This window comes from Schistocerca cancellata, chromosome 4, assembly GCF_023864275.1.
Source record: "Schistocerca cancellata isolate TAMUIC-IGC-003103 chromosome 4, iqSchCanc2.1, whole genome shotgun sequence".
Taxonomy (NCBI): Eukaryota; Metazoa; Arthropoda; class Insecta; order Orthoptera; family Acrididae; genus Schistocerca; species Schistocerca cancellata.
Genome location: NC_064629.1, coordinates 230,047,604 through 230,067,057, shown reverse-complemented (window position 1 = coordinate 230,067,057; position 19,454 = coordinate 230,047,604). Strand labels below are relative to the sequence as shown.

At 43.5% G+C, this 19,454-nt stretch overlaps 1 protein-coding gene across 5 annotated transcripts in view; it reads right to left on the bottom strand.

Moving 5' to 3' along the window:
- Positions 1-19,454, bottom strand: part of LOC126183198 (ribosomal protein S6 kinase 2 beta) — a 569,810-nt gene that overhangs the window by 148,582 nt on the left and 401,774 nt on the right. For 3 of the 5 annotated variants that reach the window (XM_049924959.1, XM_049924960.1, XM_049924961.1), the window contains one exon: positions 14,173-14,214. The exons of the other annotated variants lie outside the window; for them this stretch is intronic. In XM_049924959.1, coding sequence (XP_049780916.1) covers positions 14,173-14,214 — 42 coding nt within the window. The remainder of the gene's footprint in view (positions 1-14,172; positions 14,215-19,454) is intronic. 5 annotated transcript variants of the gene reach the window in all.

Here is a 19,454-nt window from a genome sequence, read left to right as displayed (position 1 = left end):
CTCGCCTGCTCTCACAATTCATCATATTTAGCTGCGATGGTTATATATTCTTATTCCATGACTCAGTCTATAACCAATGTAGAGTATAAGAATTGCCAAGACTACGGAAGGAGAACAGAGACTGCAATGAACGGACGGACAATTTATAATTTTTTGAAAGAGGAGCAAGAGGGAGATTTTAATATGGATCTCCCGCTTTGCAGTTCCACACCATGACCACCCAACCACGACGCCACATTTCTGCAAACTCGCTCGATGTAGAACATCTTGGGCTTGGACCGTTCGCTGTTTCCATTTTGCTTTTTTCACGGTTCAGTACACCTTCTTTCTGTTTTGATACTTTATCTGTGTCCACTTTTTGACAAGCTATCCACTGAGCCATCTTGCCACTAAATGTGAGAGGGTTGCGATGGGGAGTTTCCGTTGTTAGGACTGGCTCTGCTCCACTGCCAGTATAGTCCGAGATGGCAAGGGCGTAGCCTTAGTACGGCAAAAGTGGGTTATCCGTGATGTTCACGAAGCGCTCACTGACTGACACAGCACACGCAGGTGAGAGTCAGGTCAGACAACTGCATATTAACTAAAAAGCTGGGTCTTCTACTTTAAAAGACCTATTTTTGTTGTGCTGCACATTAATTATGATAAAATTAACAGTTTTAAGCGTGCGTTGCCTGAAAAAGCTATCTGTCTCGTATTGAGGAACTTAGGAGGGTAATTTCTTTTAACCGCACCCAATGAACAAAAATCAGTGTAGTCTAAGCTTGAAATTACACATGCATTTCCTTGCTTCAAAATACGGCAGTGAGATGGCATTCATTTTTTTCTTACGTTGACACATGTTGCACAACAGCTTTAGTGAACTGGTAACATTTCCGAATCGTATTCAAGATGTATTTTTTTTTTTACTCATGAAGTATGAAGTGTGTAATGCTGATAAATTCGGAAGAAAAACCTTTGCCGACCGTAGGCATTGCCTCAGGTTGCTCAAAACGATACAACGCACGAACAAAATATCTATATCACGTCAATTTAAACAAATGCACCTCATGACCGAGGTCTAACGTACTGCGTAGTGGAAATATGAAAACTGACTTCATATTTTACAGTGTGTATTTCAATTCATAATTTACGGTTCAGCCTAACCTAAAATTTTAGCGCTTAAAAGCCAATACATCCACAGGTACCCATGTACTCCTCAAGCCATAATTCATGGTGGAGGGTACGTCCTATAAATTTTAGCTATTTGCTGTTTATTCTAGTCACGAAATTGCATAGAAAAAAATTCTTTTTGTACATCTCTCGGAGTCTCATAAGTTTTCTTATTCCCACTATCCTAATGATACACGCCAGAAGCAAAATTTACATGCATTCTACATCAAACGCTTCGATTAAATTCCCCCTCGTATTTCTGTTACACATTATAGATTATAACGACTTATTACGATCTTAGCAGCGCAACTTTTGATTTTGTCCGTCTGCTGTGAGGCCTATCTGCTGAAGACACTAAACGCTGGAGCAGTAACGTAGAATAGGTCGCCCGATTATCTCGTATGCAGTTTTATTACGGTGAATCGCACTTCCCTAGTCTGTATTCTCCACTTGCTAGGCGGAACCAAAATTAAGGTTAACTGGCTCTTCGACACTGAGGTCAGTAAAGTGGGACCACTAGCTCAGCTAGGGCAAGATTGGAAAACAAATTCGATCCTATTCTTTATCAAAGAAATCATCTCATAATTCGATTTAACTGATTTTGGGAAACCACGGAAAATCTTAATCTTGGTGGCCCGACGGGGATTTGAACCCTACTACTTCTGAAGGCGAGCCCAGCGCCTCAAACATTACTCCACCCACTTCAGACGCCGCAGTCGCTAGTGCGCATTTTATCGGTGGCGTTGCGAAGGGAAGTCATAAAGTTTTAATTATAACATCGGCAAAAATATAGAGTTACGTAATTAATGTTTTGTTTGTTTTAGGATCGATGTCTGCAGTTGCAGTCCTGGTTCATTCTACTCTACATGTGATCAATAATGAGAAAGATATGCAAAGCAGAAGCCGGCCGGAGTGGCCGAGCGGTTAAAGGCGCTACAGTCTGGAACCGCACGACCGCTACGGTCGCAGGTTCGAATCCTGCCTCGGGCATGGATGTGTGTGATGTACTTAGGTTAGTTAGGTTTAAGTAGTTCTAAGTTCTAGGGGACTTATGACCACAGCAGTTGAGTCCCATAGTGCTCAGAGCCATTTGAACCATTTGCAAAGCAGATTGGCAGTTACTTACACAAGAAACTGAAAAAAAATTGATAGCCTGAACGTTACCACCACCATCACCGTTTTCCGGGATTAGGCGTGAGGCCTGTTCAGTCTTCATTGGTACCTCTGTTCACGCCACCTGTTCTTGTATCTTCCATTACTTCGTTTTCCATGTCGTACGAATTTCATGGCTCGCATTGGCAATTGTCGCTCTGAAATTCTTTCCTCGTGGTTCTTCGACCTACCTTTATATCCGTTTATTACATTGGTTACTGCTTTACTTTGTAACTCTTTTCTAATATTTAAGTTTCTTATAATACCCAATTTCGCAAATCCTTTGACAGCTCTTAGGTATCTAATTTCAGATGCTCGAATTTTAGTTCTCTTTTGGTCGGTAAATGTGGCGGTCTCACTGCCACAGAGAAATACAGAAAGTGCCACAGTTTTATAAAATTTAATTTTAGTTTCTTTCGGCATCTCATTTTTGACGTTTCCTTTTACAGTGCCACATATATATTGGAATTTTACAACTTTCTTATCTACATATCCATCTTCTAGATAACTTAATAGATTTACGATATGATTGAAGCTTCAAGTCAAAGCAAGGAGAAAAAAATCCTATGATAGTCTGTCCGCAAATCAATTCTTGTTGAGATACGAGTCGCTGAAATTCCACCGTTAACGACCTGCATTTAATTTACAGATAAAGCACAATTCACTACAGATGGTGTAGTAAATTCCCACAATACTCACGTGTAGACATATGCAAATTCTCGGGCAATCCTGGAGGTGAGGCATTGGCATTGTTTCATTGTCAGTGTATGGGCAGGAATTGTAGGTGAGACACTCAGAGTCATACACTTAACCAAACAGATTAACAGGTGCTGTCTATCACCTATTTCAGCGCTACTGGGGAACGTTACCCTAGCAAAAATAGAACTACTGTGATGATGCACGACGGGGCACTACCTCAACCCAACGTCTCATGGGGAAGGATTGGTCGAGGTGGTCAGGGAGCATAGCCTCCCCTTTTACCGGAGTTAACTCCATTGAATTCCTGGGTAGGTGGATACTTACAGGCATTGATGGATGCCCAACCCGTCGACAATACGCAGACTTTACAGGAAGTGTGACTAATGCATGTGACACAATCCGAATAGAGCAAAGTGTATTTGAAATAGTGCGCGATACACTTAGACGAAGGGCCGGCCGGTGTGGCCGTGCGGTTAGAGGCGCTTCAGTCTGGAACCGCGTGACCGCTACGGTCTCATGTTCGAATCCTGCCTCGGGCATGGATGTGTGTGGTGTCCTTAGGTTAGTTAGGTTTAAGTAGTTCTAAGTTCTAGGGGACTGATGACCTCAGATGTTGAGTCCCATGGTGCTCAGAGCCATTTGAACCATTTTGAACTTACACGAATGGTTCAAATGGCTCTGAGCACCATGGGACTCAACATCTGAGGTCATCAGTCCCCTAGAACTTAGAACTACTTAAACCTAACTAACCTAAGGACACCACACACATCCATTCCCGAGGCAGGATTCGAACCTGCGACCGTAGCGGTCGCGTGGTTCCAGACTGTAGCGCCTTAGAAGAATGGTTGAAGAAGTTGTCAGGTTGCGTTTCAGACACATGCAGCACTGGCTAGTGTATTCTATGTAACAGATGAGAATAAGAGGCTGAACAGGCTTTCTTTCCCGGACATTATAGGAACTTTACTTCTAGTTTTGACCAATTTGGGAATATGTGACATTTCTGTTTTTACAGCACACACAATATTCGATTCCGCTAAACGTCTTTTTTCTTATCGGTACAGATCTTCACACTGTATTCTTGGCACGGTAGCTCAGCTGATACACAGTGGTCTATGAATGGAAACTGCCTGCTCTGCGCTGCAGTCCGAAGGTCGCACATTTACTGTGTCTTGACAAATGTGCCGAGAAAATTCAACAAAACACCCTCGAAACACGCCTGGATTACACCAAGTTATATCGTAGCGAAATTATTTTCATCGTAAGTAACGTGAAGCTTTCTGAGGTCTCCACAAGACACTCCCGAGCTACACACCGGCGCAGCCTTTTTGTGAGTGGGCTATAAAAAGTGTACCGCCAGCTAAGTTTCCCACCTGAATCAGGCCGCGGAAAATGTCAGCAGGCATGCACTGAGGCCGTCTGGTGCAGGCGCGGTCGCGTGTTAAACAAGCGGCGGGGAACTCAGACTAGGCGCTGCGCCGCGCCGCGCTGCCTAACACCGCCCACCCTCCCCCCTCCATTCAAAAGCGCCAGCGGGCGCGCTCTGGACCATTCGCTACATCTCCTCCCCCGCCCACAAACTGAGAGGAAACGTCCATCCTGTTTCGCGATACTGATGCTGCTACAGTTAGATTTTCTTCATTTATTTTGCTTTGTTAGATTTAATACCATTTTTGTGCTATGAATGTAAGACTTTGTGATGTACATAATAGGATTCGTCACCGAGTGCAAACTTTAACCAATGAAGTGCACTACTGACCATTCAAATAGCGAAACTAGGAATAACAGGACTTTACTTGAAACTTCCTGGCAGATTAGAACTGTGTGCCGGACGAGGGTAACTCGGGACCTTTGCCTTTCGCGGGCAAGTGCTCTACAAACTGAGCTACCCAAGCACGACTGACGCCCCATCCTCACAGCTTCACTTCTGCCAGTATCTCGTCTCCTACCTTCCAAACTCTACAGAAGCTCTCATTTCTTTCATGAGTGCTAGTTCTGCAAGGTTCACAGGAGAGCTTCTGTAAAGTTTGGAAGGTAGGTGACGAGATACTGGCAGAAGTTAAGCTGTGAGGACGGAGCGTAAGTTGTGCTTGGCTAGCTCGGTTGGTAGAGCATTTGCCCGCGAAACTTAAAGGTCCCGAGTTCCAGTCTCGGTCTGGCACACAGTTTTAATCTGCCAGGAAGTTTCCTATCAGCGCACACTCCGCTGCAGAGTGAAAACTCTCATTCTGAGAACTTTACTTGTCGCACGTATAAGAATACATGATTAAATTTGTAGGAGTGTTGGAGGTATACAGAGTGTTAAATTTAGTACACAGAGCTGCCAACTATAGCAGCAATAACGGCTCAAATCCGGCTGTGCGTGAGTCAAAACGAACTTTGACGACAAATACGGATACGTCACTCCAAGCTGCTTCAACTCTGTGCCAGACTTCATCCTTCTTTGTGGCTGGCGAGTGATAACATGCCAGTCTCTCGGCAAACCACCGCCAGATGTCACCAATGGGTGGGATATATGGAGAACGTTCTGGCCAGGACAACGATCTAACACCCCTCTGTATCGATGTGGGTAAGGACACCACGGACAACATGTGATCTTGCGTTATCTTGCTGAAAGACTTCACAGGTTCAGCGCAGTCCACCGGACTTAACCCTTATAAATGTAACAGCTACTGTCCAAATTACCGGCTATGCAAACCTGAGGTGATCGTGTTGTGTACCTAATGGCATGATACTGACTGACGCCAAGTATGACAATGACGAATGCAACCACGCAACGATCGTTCGTTCTCGGAGCCACCATCCACGGGTGCGTCAATCGTGATGCTGTATGCAGACCAGAACTCATCTGGAAAGACGAAGTGGTGTCTCTCCCGTGTCCAGCGTTGTTACTGGACGCACCACAGTCAGCGCACCACTCTCTGCTGCCGCATCAAGGGAAGCCGCAGTAAATTATTTGTCGTGCTAATAGTCCGTGATGCTCTGCACGCCATCACTTTATTTTCTGCAAACAGGCCTATTTTCAAACTCAAATTACGTGACATGACTTTACAACCTGTACGGCCAAGCGAACAATATAACTGTCTTCTCAGACGCTAGTCGCGTGGCGCCCTTTAGATCCTGTGCAGCACTGAGTTATCAACGTAATCTGCACGTGAGTTTCATACGTGTTGTTCGAAATAATGATCATGGTGTGTATGCGGAACTGTAACTCTTCCCACCAGAAAAGACTGCGGAGTGGAGACCACCATGTGTGTCCCTAGTAGTAGTGTCACTGGCGTCTTCAGAAACTAAAAAGTGAGTATCTGATGAACACATGAGAGTACGGGGTGGAAGGGTTGTAACACTTCCGTAATACATTATAACCAACATCAATGTTCGTAAACTTGAGGTGTTTCAGTATCCTTTGATGGATGGGTGAGCCGTTTTCTCATGTTCAATCAGTACACTAGGGGGTGTTCAGTAAGTACTGCAACGAAATTTTTTTCTTGGCCAATTTCGGTAGAAAAAAATGCGGAATTTGCTGTGGAACATACTAGAATATTCCTGCTTCAGCTCCTCTATTTTCAACATGTTCCGATAGGTGGCGGCGCTATACGTAGCCTTCAAAATGACGCCTGTAACGGTGGTGCGTTCCAAGCAGAACGCTATCACTGAGTTTCTTTTGGCGGAAATTAAGAGCATCGCAGATATCCACAGGCGATTGCGAAATGTCTGCAGAGACCTGGCAGTGAAAAAAAGCAGGGTGAGTCGCTGTCATCATCGCAACAAGGTCGTGCAAACCTGTCCTATCTCCGGCGTCCTAGCCGGCCGCACACAGCCGTGACAGCCGCAATGTTGGAACGTGTGGACACACTCACTGGAGATGATCGACGGATCACAATCATATATCTCGCTGCTCAACTCGACGTCTCTGTTAGTAGTGCTGACACACTCTTCCACCAGTTGGGGTACTCAAAGGTATACGCCCACTGGGTTCCTCGCCGCCTAACAGGAGACCACAACGACCAATGAAAGATCATCTATGACGAACTGATTGGGCGTTGAGAGGCTGATCGTGACAATGTTTTGATGAACATCGTCACAGGCGATGAAACGTGGGTTCATCATTTCGAACTGCACACAAAACAGCAATTCATGGAGTGGCGCCATACCACCTCTCCTACGAAGAAAAACTTCAAAATAACGCCCTCAGTCGGTAAAGTCATGGCGAAGGTCATCTGGGAATCTTAAGTGGTTATTCTGTTTGACGCCCCCCTCGTGGTGCAACGATCAGCTCTGAATTGTATTGTGCCACCCTCAGACAATGGACGAAACGACTTCAGAATGTTCGCCGCCACAAAAATGCAAACACACTTGTCCTTCTCCACGACAAAACGCAAGGCCACACTTAAGTCTGCGCACCCGAGAGCAGCTCACAAAACTTCACTGGACTGTTCTTCCCTTCGACCATAAATATAATAGACTGGCCCTGACGTCATTTTCGTGGCTCCAACATCTTTGGGCTAAAGTCACGTGAATGTTGACAAAACATGGTTGTTTCGTGTTGCGCTTATGGCTGTACTCAGCGTTTTGTCGGGAGAAATGGCATTACATTTCACGTGTGTTTCTATGATAGTGCAGATGCGTTTATTGAAGTCTGCTGAAGTGACTTTTATATGTTTTTTACACTTGAAATAGAGTATCACGTAAATTAAAGTGTTGAAAGTGATGCCTGTAAAGTCAGACTCACATTACATTTTGGAAAGTATCTGTGATAATTCGGTTACAGAAGTAACTATAACTGTTTCTCTTTCCTACTCATAGGTTCCCTAAGGATGAAAACCGAAGTCAGCTTTGGATACAGGGCCTGAAACGGAAAAACTTTAAGCCATCTGCACATACGCGCCTTTTTGTATATACAAGTGAGATTAAAATAAGGTAAGAGCACCTATAGTCGACACATGAAGAGAATTTTTTTCTGCCTGCTAATACTATTAAATAAATGTAGGCTCCAAAATTATTTTCTGAAACTTCATAGTCTCACCTTTCATCTAAAATATTTTTTTTAACTGATAGTTTAAACTTTTGTAAAAATAGTAGGAACTGAACCTTTGAAGTGCACCTAAAATTGATACTCTAAAATGGACCTGCTCGTAAAGTCGACAATTTTGGCACCAACAGTTGACATAATTCCCATATCCCATTTTCTTTTATATAAGTGACAAGAGCTCAAAACGCGGCGAATCCAATACTTAAAGTTTTGACACGAGCCCACTCTTACTGTTTAAAAGAATTTTAACGACATTTTACTTTAATTGATAGTTTATAGTAATTTCGTCCCTCTGCCCACCAGAGGGGCGTTCGATGTATTTGTTAGATTTTATAATTGGTACTGTGAACAAATCCAGGTCAAATGTAGTTCTGACATAATTTTTCGCAAATAAAAATGTAATTTTTGTTGGAAGCGTTTGGCAGTCAATTGAGAAATGTGGGTAAAATACGAAACAAACTTGGGATGGCAGACCGCTGATTTGAAATCCCGCCACGTTTTGCCAACAGTCACGTGTTTTATGTTGGAGCCACACCATCCCTATGGCTTCTGGACAGCAAGGCCAGTCTACTAGTATCTATGGTCGAAGGTTCTTCCTCATCCACCCTACAGCCCTGGCCTCGCAGATTCGAACTCTCATTTGTTTCGCCCTATGAAGGATGCACTCTGCGGGAAGAAGTATGTGGATGATGGACTAGACGTACAGAATACCTCTTACTGAAAATGTGTTTTAGCACTAACAGAACACATATTTTCTTCTCACGTCGGCTACATATAAAACAACAAATGGATTTCTTACAGCAGTTATCAGATATAAACAATCAATATCCACAATACTACTTCGTGAAAAATATTTTTTAGTTTGCAATATAATTATGAATTTGTAATGAACGTAACCTCGTCCCCGGAAGTCCTATAAAATTCCTAAAAAAAAACAGACGGCTCCATGATCTGCAGGAAGAAACTTTGTGGCAGCTATCGTTTCTTTCCCTGGGTGTCAATTCTTTTGACTTACTGACCATTATGTATGTCTGGAATGTTGTCTGACTGCAGTTCCTCCGGGAAGTTTGTTTAGTCGCAGTTAGAGCTGAACTCCTCGCCCGGTGGAAGCCATCAGATTTGTATTCTGCCGGGACATCATCGAAGCTGGTTCGAGTCGACGGCGCAGTAAGTAGTTCAGATTACCTCAACACACAGCGACTTTATTAAATATTTATTTTGCACATGTAGCACCATTTATTTCTGTTTACATTTAATATTTTCCGTGTGCCATGTATTGTTTACATTCATTGATTTCCGTTGTGTGCTGCATTTACGACGTTGCGCGGCCTATGTGTCGTTTTGGGTGTATCTTTTAGTTTTTTCACAAACGAAAACATGGGAGGCGGTTAAGTGCCAAGCCGACGTAGTCAGCATTTAACGAATCGGATTCGATCGTACCAGCAGGATTCATTGAGCAGTTACAGCCGCGCGCAGTACATACGTAAAATAACAAACAACGGTGAAACAGGGGCGAAAAACCCGTATATACTAATAGTAGCATCAAACTCACTATACAGTAAAATCTTTAAATATTTCCATCTAAAAGAATCGTCATTAGTCTCGTCATCACTCCAGGTGGTTTGCTACTGTTAAGAATGTATGAAAATCGTGCTTCAGCATCCAAACGAGTAACAGTGATGTGAAATGAGCAAGGGAGAACTCGAGAGATCGAGAGATTCTAAAAAGAGTGGTGGAACGGTCAGAACAAAGCACTTCATCTGCTCTCGTAGCGTCTGTGGGAAACTTTCCGCTGGAGATTTGTTCTCTAATTTTGGTACTGAATAGCAATTTCTCTCCACAAGTCGGTAACAGTGTCCACGGCGAGATCTAAACTCAGACCATGGTTGGGCAATAGTTTGGGCTGGGGAGCCACTTCATAGAAGCAGAGGGGGGGGGGGGGGGGGGGGGGGGAGCGGGCGCTCACTTTTTAAAGTGACTGCGTGCGTTAGTTAGATTTGCATTTCAGAAAAGGTACAAACTGCTACAATAAAATTTCTGACCGCCTTGGCAGGCCGTATAAAAGCAATTAGCGGGCCGCTATTTGCCCACAACTTCTCTAGACTGCATTACCGAGAGCGTAGGCGCTCAAAATGAAACTTCAGCAAACACAGAATGTGACTAGAGGTGTATTTTTAAGTGGCCTACGACTAGACTAGCTGTAAATGATATTTTTTGGGTACTATGATCGGAGTCAGTATAAATGCTCTTGCTGGGACCAATAAATAGCACCCACCTCTCTCTCTCTCTCTCTCTCTCTCTCTCTCTCTCTCTCTCTGTATGTCTCTCTGTCTGACGACCACGCATTGGGAAGCCCACCGGTACCGACCGACCGCCGTGTTATCTTCAGCCAACAGGCGTTACTGTAAGCGGATATGGAGAGGCATCTGTTCACCACACCGCTCTCCCTGCCGTTGTCTACTTCCGTGGCCGAAGCCACTACTTCCCAGTCAAGTAGCTCCTCAACTGACCTCAATGACTAAGTGCAACCTGCTTGCCAACAGCACTCGGCGATAAATAGCCTCAGGTCCAGTAATATATCGAGGGGCGACAATATTTTATCTATTTTGTTTAGTGTAGCCAACTGGAAACAGTTACTCAAAAAAAGAAGTACCATCCACGGCGAGTTTTAGACACCAGAATGTCAAGTTGGCACTTCCTGCTTTGCTTAATCATAACACCTTCGTGATAGGGGAAATTATCTCGCAAAAGCATTTCTTTCTCATCCGCCATGTTAGAGATCGGGGGTTAGACAAAAAAATGGAAACAGTGTGAGAAATGCATGCCTGAACATAAATGGAGATGCTATCTAAGCCTACATGCTGCGCTATTGTGTTTGATCCCGAAAGGAACCTGCGCAGCTTCCTCAATACGCTGGCAGTCGTGGTCAGAACAGTGTTCCGTTTAGTTGTGAGTGCTTATGAAGGATCTAAGTGACCGCGAATCGTAAGAAAATTGTTTGGTGCTTGCATGGCGGGTGCTTCCGTACCCAAGGTAGCCGAGGTGTTTGGCGATTCAAGGGATACCGTATCGAAGGTTTATACCGCATACAAGGAAACTCGAAAATCATCATCCGCCAAGTGACAACGCAGACGAAAGTGTGTGATGAGTGATCACTGAAGAAGATAGTGACGAAAAATAAGGGGACGCCAGCTGCAAAAGTCACTGCGTAACAGAATGTCGCACTCACGAACACCATCACTACTAAAAAAACACGAATAGAGCTCCGTAAGGAGGGAATTACAATGCGAACTGGAATTCCAAATCCACTCTTCAGTTATGCAAATGCACGTAACAGAAAAACGTGGTGCCGAAGCCATAAAAGCTGGAGTATGAAGCAACTGAAGAATGTCATTTGGTCGGATGATTCTTGCTGCACAGTTTCCAACTTGTGGCCGAGTTCACGCCTGAAGAATGAAACATGACGGGGGTTCGGTGGTGATTTGGGCAGCAGTATCGTCGTATTCCATGGCCCCATGGTTACTCTGCAAGGTCGCCTCACTGTCAAGTATTTTGTGATCAATCTGGCTGATCAGATCCATCCCATGTTACAATGTTCACACAGCTCGAATTGCCCAGGGCTGATTTTGTGAGCACGAGGATGAATTGTCTCATCTCCCCTGGCCACTGCAGCCACCAGATCGCAATATTATTGAGCCTTTGTGGTCTACTTTGCGGAGCAGGGTGCTTGATCGCTATCCACCTCCACCTCCACCATCGTTACCTAAACTTGTCATTACTTTGCAGGAGGAATGGTACACTATGACCTTGAGAACTATCCAGGACCTGTGTTTATCCGTTCCGAGGCGACTGGGAAGCTGTTCTGAGTGCCAACTGGTTTCCTTTACCGTATTAGGTATGGTAATGTGTTGTGCCTGTGGTGTTTCCATATTTATATCCTCCCCCTGTAACTGGGCGGTCTCTCTCGACTCTGGACCATACAGAGGTACGACGCACACCTCTGAAAGATGCACAATTAATAATTCATCAGCTAAATCGTATAGAACACTGTTTTCCTCTGATGGCCTTTCTGAGCGAAACTGTCTGCAAATCACTGTGTAAACAGTACATTAGGTGGAGTTTTGCACCGACTTAGTGTTTCTCCCTAGGCCACATCAGCATAGTGGCAAGTGGATAAAGAAATAAAAGTGAATCTTAGTGGAACTTCAGACTGGGCTACAACTAAATGATTCACGGCTACTATGCCACTCCAACACACTGGGAAGATGAGGGTCAGAGGCTGGAGCGCTTGCTGCACACGATATAAACAACAAACGGAGTTAACTTCCAGCGGTGGGTACTGCAGTCAAGAGACACCATTCAGTTTTCGGAAAGTCGTCCATCAGCCTAGCATCCTCATCCTCAGGCAATTATGCTTGTGCGAATGACTATTTTTTATAAAATAAGGACAACGTGATTATTTGGTGTTAATTACAAACAGAACAAAGGACGAGATCTTTCATTTTACATTTACAGTGATAGTTGTAATTGAAGTTACCAAACCATCTAGTACAGTTTATAGCATTTCACATAGGTGGATAATGAATGATTTGGTTATCCAAAAGATGGACACTCACGTCAGCTAACAAAACGTTAAGCCTGTAGGCGAGTCAGAGCTTTGCGTATTCATTTAAAAAAAGAGTTATAATTACGGCAGCAATACAACATTCTTAAGACTTTCGTGGACCACTTGTTGACAAACTGCCTGTTGGGTTCTGTGCCGGATTCTTCGGCCGACGTTTGTTTGATTTTTCTGTCGTTTCGCCTGCACCAGTGGCTGTCATTATCAAAGCTTCCCCAAAAATTGAGGGTGAAGCTTTGACAATGACAGCCACTACTGCTGGCGAAACGTCAGAAAAATCAAACAAACGTCGGCCGAAGAGCCCGAGACAGAAGCCAACAGGCAGTTTGTTACAGGAGCTTAGGAAACTGTAACAACTCAGATCTGATCCGACCATTTGAGAATCATTCGTCCCCTTCCCGTACCATAGTGCACATCATAATTTTATGAACATTAACTGGGCTACTGCTTGAATGGAATTCCTTCAATCCCCTTCAGCAAATTTCTTGCTGATGCCAGGCAAGCGTGTGTAAGTTCTTCGAAGCTGTTTACTGATTAGAAATAAAATCAGTTCTATGCTGTACTGAACTTCCTCACATGTGCAGAAAGACAAGAGCTTCATACTTTGGCACGGATGGGCATCGAAATTCTAACCAACATCGCTACCTACGATGTTGTGCTGCTGTACCTCGGACGCAAAAAAACTTAAAAAAACTTAAGAATGATATTCTCCAGTTACTTATGTTTCACTGAAACTTTGATACCTATTTCAGACACACTGACAGTGGAACAGCGACCAATACAGTACTGATAAAGTACGTGTTTGTGTCTACAGCCGCAATTTATTTATTTTGCCTACTGGCTACCGGCTTGGTACACAGTACCATCCTCTGATACGCAGTCGTCGTCACTGTTGCTTGCCTGGCAGGTGTGTCAAGAAGTATGCTTTTGAAGAGCCGTAGATAGAAGAGGAAACGTCAGGGCCGATCAGGCAACGCACGGAAAACCACTATAAATCATTCATTATATTATCAAATTTTCCTGGAAGTGACATCTGTAGAACACACAAAAAAAATCTCAAATGAAAGAATTTTCTGCGTCCATCCCACTGAAATTCCGTTGGAATTACGGACGAAATTTTTGTTTCTATGAAAGACTCATGTTATTCTGCTATTTTCAAAGCGCCTATGTCCTTTATCAGCCAAAAACAGCTGATTCAGCTGTAGGCACTCGCTTCTTCCGCATGTCGTTTACTTCTCATACTGCTTCCCAAGATGTAGCGAAATCATCTCCCCTGCCAACTCTAATCTCATATGCTGTAAGAGTCTGTAACAGATCGACAATTCGATAAATGCAAATGTGCATGTAACTTACGCAGACCTTACGTTTGCGTGCTTACTCCAGAATTCATTTGAATAATGAGAAATGTTTTAAAGCACAGTTATTTGCATTTTCCATGACCCAGTATGCAAAAATGACTACACTGCCGTTCAAACACGTGGAGAAGAAATGAATGTAATCCCGTCAAGTAGCAAATCCTTACCTCAGTCGGGTCATCTACGACCATTTCTTCCGTACTAGTTGCCTGAAAATAGAGAAACAAGTTATTAATAGACGAGATCCTTAATGCAATAGTATTTAAAATGAGGGTGTTAAAAACACACGTAACGATTATCAAGCATCTTCTACAAGTTGGGGTACTAAAGGAGGAAGGAGGTCAATGCTAGGTGCGCTAACGTGCTCATTCAAATGAATGCAAAGCAACTGGAGACAATTTTCGTTTTGTCCAGGGCTTACTGTATGTTGCTTTCTGACTGTTTCTTTTCAATCCACGTTGACTCAGTTTCGCGGGAGATAGACATATCTTGGCCGCGTCAGGGTGCATCCAGTATTTTCCCCAGAGAAATCTACGAAGGCAGGAATCGATACTGGTAATAATGTTTACTCGTTGCTTCAGCTGTGGCATTATTCCACAAGTAAGGGAAGGTCTGCGTGGAAACTATCGCCAGATAACTATGGTCATACTTACAAAAAATTTCACGTCTGAACTTCGTGGATAGCTTCAGATATATTCAGTTCCTTTTAAAGCTCGAAAGAAATATCTTCAGAACTGAAGTCCCACGATGTTAATATTCCATTGTACCCGTAAATTTGGGTCATTTGTTACATGCGATGGCCTTATCAAAACACATTCAATTTTTTTTCAGTGTTCAACATGTCACTGGCAGAAAAGAGTTAGGGGCAGCAGACTACATGGGATAGGTCAGACACTTTGCACATTATGGTCTTCGCTTTAACGAGTAGTGAAGACTGAAAAATTGTAAAAATCTAATAACGCAGCCCTCAGTATGTGAATGGCTAAGTTTCGTTGAGTATTGGAACGATATTTTGCAGTACAACGTTTTCTACATCTCTTGGTACAAAGGTCAAGTGTACGGGGGATAGGGGGGGGGGGGTATTTACACTATAGATAGCCATTAAAAAAATCCCGCAATTCCTCAATCTCTGGTAGCCATCGTTTTGACAGATTCACTCAGAATTATTAGCCTCCTCTGCAGCACGCATCGAATGTTTAAAAGGATCACGTACCGGAATACCATGTCTTTAAACACGGAGCAGAACCTCGAACTGGACGACGATGGGGAAGTAAATCGGTCCTATTCTTCTCAAAGAAACCATCCTGGCACTTGCCTGAAGTTAATTAAGCCAACCACGGAAACCTAAATCTGGATCTGGATGGCACTAAGAATTGAACCTCTCCGCCCATATTCAAACTGATATCACACACTATGCGTCACCTTTCTCTGTTTGAAAGTACGAGCTCCATGACAGTGAAAACTGTAATCTCTATTTTTTATCTCACTGAATTAATAGCTGCTTGAAATTAACATATCCCAAGGTGAATTTAATGTTCCACGTAACTTTTATTTCCAGCGGAAAGCAGAAATTCATCCTTCTACGGATACCACAATGCGTAAACCAGGATGAAAAATAGATGGAGCACTGCGTGAAGTTTCAACAACTACTGAAGAAAAATATTAACGAAGAATCTCTCAGAAAACTGGAAGTAATTCTGGCCATATGTAAAGGCTGTTGGTAGTACCAAAGATACCGCTAAGACACTCATGGACTGTACAGGAACTGAAATGTAGGGTAGTAAAGCAATAGCACAAATAGTGAACGCAGTTTTTAGATTAGTCCGGAACCGCGCCGCTGTTACGGTCGCAGGGTCGAATCCTGCCTCGGGCATGGATGTGTGTGATGTCCGTAAGTTTGTTAGGTTTAAGTAGTTCTAAGTCTCGGGGCCTGATCACCTCAGATGTTAAGTCCCATAGTACTTAGAGGCATTTGAACCGTTTTTGAACCAGGAAATCCCGGGTTAGAATCCCGATCCAGTACACATTTTGACTCGTCGCCGCTGATTCCGTATAAAGTCCTGATGCAGCTGACATCAACAGTTCCTTCCCTTTCCTTCCCTTCCCCTCCATCTTCAGTTTACATCAAACGTATCGCACCTGCCTTCAAGTAACTGTTTCACCTCGATGGGCAATCACCACCGTCAGTGCGGATGCACAATTACGCCCGACCTCCTGCCGGAATCTCTAAGTAGAGAGGAAGGAGGACATGGACGGCAAATGCGCATAGGTGGCGCTAGGTGGGAAAGTGGTTCGGTCAGGAGGAGTGTCGATATAGTCCGCATATTTGCTATAAGCACTATGTCCGGATGGCACAGTAGTTAACAGAACTGTCTAGTAAGCAGGAAATCCTGGGTTCGAATCCCGGTCCGGCACACACTTTTACTCGTCGCCGCTGATTCCGCATAAAATCCCGATGCAGCTGATCTCAATAGCTCCTTCCCGTTTCTTTCTCCCCCTCCACTTCCAATTTACGTAGGAAATACGAATGCTAAAAATATTTTTGCGTCTGTGGTGCTGGGACACAGCTGCAATTTCACTTATCTTTTAACCATTATCTACAGAGATCCTTCAAACAACAAACCGTGTCCAGTAATTGGAAGAAACGACGTATCACATCCATTTACAAGTAGTGTGGTAGAATGATCCCAAAAATCACCATTTAATATCCTTGACAGAACATGTTCTGAGCTTAAACGTCTTAAGCAATTTAGGGACAGCACAGACAATTTAAATCTGGATGGCCGAGTGGGGATCTAAACCGCCGTACTCCCAAGTGTGAGTTCAGTCTCTCAGCTACTGGCTGCAGTGGAAGGTCAGTGTTTGTGCACCGTAGAAGTTGAGGACATTAGAGACGAGATCTTTCGGCCAGTTTTAAACTCAAATTTCCGCCAAACGCTATAAACGACCGAAGGTAGTGGTTAGAGGATTGTTTTCGTAAGCATCTGACAGCAGTTGTCGATCTGTTCCTTGGGCTATAACAAATCAACCTCAAGTCACAGGACGAAAAGCAATGATTTATACGTACAATGTCTAAACAGTGTGACTATGGTATATGTAACACAAACTGGTGAATCGGATGAACTGTACCTCCAGAAATGAGTGACTGGCCTAAATTATCCGAATATTTTCGTTAATTAGGTCTGGAGCGATGATATTAGTTTCTGGACGCCCGAAGCCACGGTTATTAGCGTAGAATATGAACTAGATGCTTAATGAAATTAAATTCTTTCTTGCGATGACGGTCCATGGACACAAATTGGGCTCTTGAAAGGCTGACTGCTACGGACAAAGAGACAGTGTTCGCTTATCAACATAAGAACACGGATAATAAAATAATAAAAATGTCACGTATAGGATCGTGTGTGACTGCATGTACGTCCATTTCCTTTCCTAACGCTTAAATAAAGCTAAGTTATGGCATTACAAGAAATGCTATATGTTCCAGCGTAACCATAAGCGCCGGCACGAAGATGAACGCAAGAGTAGAGAAGGCTTTGAGACAACTTCAGCTAGTAGTTCGCTGACTGGGACGGCACCACGACATGAGGGGCATCTAGCCGAAGAGAATATAAGCGCCTCTCCAGCCAGCCTCGGCCGGACAGTAGAAGACGAACACAAGTAGACCCGGGCTACAAGAGACAACTACGATAGCTGTTATTAGTGATTCATATCCATTACTTGCATGGGCATTGTATATAGTGAGGAACAGTGATTATTTGCATGTCGCCCATCGTTTACGACACCACTGTAAACCAAAGTTAAGTATTGTTAATCTATTTAATTTTAATAAAAACCATTCATGTGATTTGCTTGAATTATTGCACAGCTATCCGAGAAAGCAGTATCTTTACGGTACCCTGTAAGTGACGAGTGGGAAAGACCCCACATTAAATAAAACGGGAATTAGTAAAAACAAGGTAATATCCTATGAGAAAAAAGTAAGAGTGTGTGTGTGTGTGTGTGTGTGTGTGTGTGTGTGTGTGTGTGTGTGTGTGTGTGTGTGTGTGTAAGTCAGTCCTTAATCTCGGGTTTAAAAATGAATATATGAAAATTACAAGAGAAAAGGACTAGCTGTCAAAATGGTAAGTGTATGTTACAGATAATGGTGGATGGCTTGATCACTGACTACAAAAATAATGTAATGGCCACTCTGAGATACTTTCAAAATAACTTTCCCAACTCTGGGCAGGAGTTCGGACAAGACAGAATATTAAAGCCTTTTCCATATTTGTCTCATTGTTATTTAAAACAGTGGACAAATCGTTATCAAGAAAAACTGCTGCCCTCTTCTCAGAATATAAAAAGCAATCAAGTAAGATGTGGCGAACCGGCACTGGTACACCACACACTGGTGCGAGGCGGTGCCCGTGTGTCAGATGTCACTGCCTTATTCCCAGGTGTGTTGAAGTCACTTCCTTTTCATCTGTGTGATTGGAGCAATTTTCACCACGGCAAACCTGTACATTTCACAGGACTTCAATTTGTTATCTTGTACCTCCAGCCACACATTCTCCAATTGACACTAAATTTCTTCTATATCAGCGAGGTAACAACACTCGAGAACGCAGCACGATCAAGTACTTTACTTTACTTTCCTTACAGGCGTCTCTTACTGTTCTGTCGCCTCGCTCGTTTCTCAACATTCCCACACTGCTCGGCACTCAAAAATGAGGGACGCTTCATGATTCTGCGTGTAATTCTTGAACCGGCGCCATGCTAAGCTTCAGCTCTGGCTACAGCAGCGTGTATTAGGAAATCAACACGAGGCTCACCTCCTAAAGATTTTACAAACGTCCTCTAGATGGGAGCGTATTCAAAAATGTAGAAAAATTGAAGTTAACGCAGATGAGTAGGAAAAACAATTCTGTAACGTTCGTATTGTATTAGCAATGTGCTGCTTGACACGATCACTTCGATTAAATATCTCTACGTAACATTGCAAAACGATATAAAATGGAACGAGCTCGTTAACAGGGAAGGCGAAAGGTGAAGTTCGGTTTACTACGTGCATTTAGGCATGTGTAACTCATCTATAAAGAAGAAGAGAACCCTAGTGCGTCCCATTCTTGAGTACTGCTCGAGTGTTTGTGCTATACACTAAGTCAGATTAAACGAAGACATCGAAGCAACTCAAGACGCGCGCGGCTAGATTTGTTATCGGTGGGTTAGATGAACACGAACTATTACGGAGATGGTTCGAGAACCTAAACGGGAATCCCTGGAGGAAAGACGACGTTCTTTTTGCAAAAACGACAGAACAGGCATTTGCCTGACTGCAGAACAATTCTACTGCTACCAACGAATAGTTCGGTAAAGACCACGACGATCAAAGAAATTAGGGCTGGTAAAGACCACGACGATCAAAGAAATTAGGGCTGGTAAAGACGTATATAGACAATAATGTTTC